Here is a 3,331-nt window from a genome sequence, read left to right as displayed (position 1 = left end):
TTGCTGATGTAGATGATAGTGGTGATGAAGTGGCAAAAGGGACCCCATGCTGCTGCTTAAGTGCTTAACAGGTGAATGCTGAGTAGAAAAGTTTGGACAGAAACATCAGATATCATTATCGCCAATGAAATAACATCACTTTATATCAAACATTGTAATTTAGTAATAGCTTGCCAATTCTGGCATTGATGTTTTGAGCCCCCACATTATTTCCCCTTTTACATGGAGAATCTGGAGTTTGATTATCAATATCTATATTTAAATATAGCTATTACCGGCACTCACTTGGTCCTTGAGATAGGGAAAAAAAAAAAAAAAAAAGAAGAAAAAAGTGTTATAAATTAGCAACAGAACACACAACTCACCCTTCCATTTTTGTTCAGAAAGCTAAAGTTAACCAAACTACTGTGTCCTTCTATCAATGGTTCTACTTTGTCCTTCTGTTTACCAGGTAGCATTTTTTAAGGCATTATATAGGCCAAACTTTTGTTCTTAGATCGACCTATGTTGATTCTCTCACTCTTCTCACAATTATATGGTTTCTGTAATGGAAACTGGGTCTCTATGGTTAACAATTTCTTGCTAATAAGAGAAAACATGGCTTTGATACCACTTGATGAGAATCAAATAGTACAAAATACAAGAAAAAGATACATATGGCTGCTTCGAAAGAGCCGTACTAAGATCATTGCTACGGACAGATAACTACTACTAGACTCCTACTGACTCTCAACACGAGAGTAATTTATTTAAATACTACCGCTACTCGGCCTCTCAACTTGGAGAAGAAAAGTCCTTTTATTCTACCACTACAACTATCCTGGAAAGGCTTAATAATCCCAGGATTTATGATTACATCATGTCACTGATGAGAAACATAACAAAGGGCATTGTTCCAGCTAGTCAGATTTAAGATCTTGGGTAGAATTATGGTATGAGCCTCCATTCTGATTACCACCAGTTTTCATTTCATCTTTCATCTGCATTAGAATAAAAGAAAACAAAAAGAATTAGAAGGAACAAGTAAATACAAATGTTGAGACTAATTCAAGAAAATGGCATTGTTACAGATTAGCATTACCTTCTGAAAGAGCCTCTTCTGAACCCGATAGCCCTGATGAAAAAAATCAAACAAGTTATTGCAGAAACATCAGACAAAGTGCAGATAGAAAAAGAAGAAACAAAACTGTAATATTAATTACCTTGTCAGTTCCATAAATGTAATCACAGTAGGTGAACACTGGAGAGAAGTTGCTCTTGCTATGTTGTCCAACATAATGATGGTAGTCATGATAGTCGGCACCACCATAAAATGGAATATATTTCGTGGGATTCCAAGGGAAGTCATATCTGGTATGGTAAGTCAATATTAAAGATCCTTGAAATCCAAATTACTTCACATAAAATTCTGTTAGTAAAGAGAAAAAAGAAAGAAAGAAATTCAAAAGTTGGCATAATTTCATCACAATCAACTACAGTAGTAGAATGTGTACCCGCTGTGATTTTCAATGGACTCAATATGCCGCAAAGACATCCACAACCAGTATGTGATCATGTGGCCAGGGGCAATGGCTGGGCCGAAAATAGATGGAAAGCCGAGGACCCAAATCTCAGCCCAATGAGCATATAGAGCTGTAAATCCAACTGGAGCTGTATATTCATGGTGAACTCGATGAATCTTCTCGTAACCCCATTTGGTATGCAGAAATCTGTGGATCCAATAATTCGTATAATCCTCTACAATGAAATACACTACCAACTGTGCTAAAACTTCCCATACTGAAGGCAATGGCAACCCCGTTCGAATCCCAATATTCTGTGAATAAGCACAAAATTGCTTAAATTATATCAATATCCCAAAAAGTTATATATATAGTCCGGTCAATGAGTAGAAGAAATACTGACATCTCCCCAAAATACAAAACCCCATTATTTCATTCTCATTATAGAAATCAAAAAATTTGCAATAATGCCAAAAGCTTGAATTAGAGAATGAAAAATGCTACGCTTATAAATAAATTTTACAACAAGATGTGGCACAATATGATTGGATTTTTCAAAAATTAAATTTATCTCATTTTCAATCATATTGTACCATATCATGTTGTAAATTTGTTTGTAAGAGTCATAGAATTTGTCTTGCATTGTGTTGTATCGAGCTCTTGACCATTTCATCTGAAAACTAATTGATGTACAATGAAGAAAGCCAAAACTGTGAGTAGAGCGGTATTGTTCTAAATCGCATCCTATAAGACATATTCTAAAAGCCGTCCGAGCGAGCAGAACAGTATTGTTGCATCTCAACAATCTCTCCCTCAACGTGAGACTTATGTGACTTGAACTCATGACCTTGATTCTCATACCATTTTTTAGATCGAGTCTTTGACCATCACATTTGAAAACCAATTAATGTAAAGTAAGAAAAGTTAAAACCTTTTATGAAATTTGAAATCGCATCTCATAAGACATGTTCTAAGAGTCGTTCACGTGATTAGAGCCTCGCTCACCTCAACACATTGAAATCCCACTAAAGTATCCCAAAACTCCTAGTCAAAAAAAAAAAAAAAAAAAAAGCCATACCCAAAACCACACATTTCTTTTTTCTTTTCTCTTTTATTTTTTTTTAAGCCCATGAGAACATAAGACAAATTGGCCCAAAATTCACAAATCCAAAAATTCAAAACCCCAACCAGTCCTTCACCGAAAAAACACCAAAAAACCAAGAAACCCAACCCAAATCTCATTCCAAAAACACAATACCTTAACAGAAGAAAACGACATGAGCTGCAGAGGACCCTCGATGAGAAAGAAGACGAGCATGGTATCCCTGTAGCTCCGAAAAATTTCGGGCACAGACATCCTGGCCTTGGGCTGAATCTTGTAGCGGTCGACGCCCGCGAGCTCCAAGAAGACCATCGGGAGAGGGACGACGGAGTAGATGAAGAAGAGCAAGATAGTGTTGTGGCAGTAGAGGAAGTAGTCCGACTTATCGGCCGAGTAGTTGAACCACAGGGTCTCCGCGTATGTCAGGTTTCGCCCCACCGCGGAGGCCGCCTCCTCTAGTGTCTGGTAGGGCAGCATTCCCGCTGGAGTTGTCAATGCTCGTGGCGTTTAACGAGTGCTGGACGCGGTGATCATGAGCCGGCTGTCTGTTTAAATACGCGGGAATTTCAAACCACCCGGCCACCGACACAAGAGGAAATTACCGTTATTACACAATTTAAAATGCTTACATCATCATCTTTAAATGCAACAAAATAAAATTTTAACTATAAAACAAAGAATTTTCTTGTCCTTATTTTAGCAACCTCATCATAATTGTCATTGTAGG

General features: G+C 37.4%; 1 protein-coding gene across 1 annotated transcript; it reads right to left on the bottom strand.

The window, feature by feature from the left end:
* Window positions 1-586: 586 nt before the first annotated feature.
* Window positions 587-3,115, bottom strand: LOC132175610 (methylsterol monooxygenase 1-1-like). The gene is made up of 5 exons (XM_059587607.1): window positions 2,761-3,115; window positions 1,494-1,816; window positions 1,203-1,350; window positions 1,082-1,114; window positions 587-980 (listed from the first exon to the last, which is right to left on the bottom strand). The coding sequence occupies exons 1-5, from the start codon at window positions 3,079-3,081 to the stop codon at window positions 900-902; spliced, it is 906 nt and encodes a 301-aa protein (XP_059443590.1). The 5' UTR covers window positions 3,082-3,115; the 3' UTR covers window positions 587-899.
* Window positions 3,116-3,331: the final 216 nt, after the last annotated feature.

Source organism: Corylus avellana, chromosome ca3 (assembly GCF_901000735.1).
Source record: "Corylus avellana chromosome ca3, CavTom2PMs-1.0".
In the NCBI taxonomy this organism is placed as follows: domain Eukaryota; kingdom Viridiplantae; phylum Streptophyta; class Magnoliopsida; order Fagales; family Betulaceae; genus Corylus; species Corylus avellana.
Note: the sequence above shows the minus strand (reverse complement) of the source record. Positions and strands in the feature narration are given on the sequence as shown.

Bases quoted from the DNA above. Each gene is read 5' to 3' on its own strand.
- LOC132175610 (XM_059587607.1), bottom strand. From the start codon at position 3,081: ATGCTGCCCTACCAGACACTAGAGGAGGCGGCCTCCGCGGTGGGGCGA. The intron at 1,115-1,202 runs GTAATTAATATT...TTTTTTCATCAG, and splicing joins ACATTTATGGAACTGACAAG to GGCTATCGGGTTCAGAAGAG. The intron at 981-1,081 runs GTAATGCTAATC...ATTCTAATGCAG, and splicing joins AGAAGAGGCTCTTTCAGAAG to ATGAAAGATGAAATGAAAAC.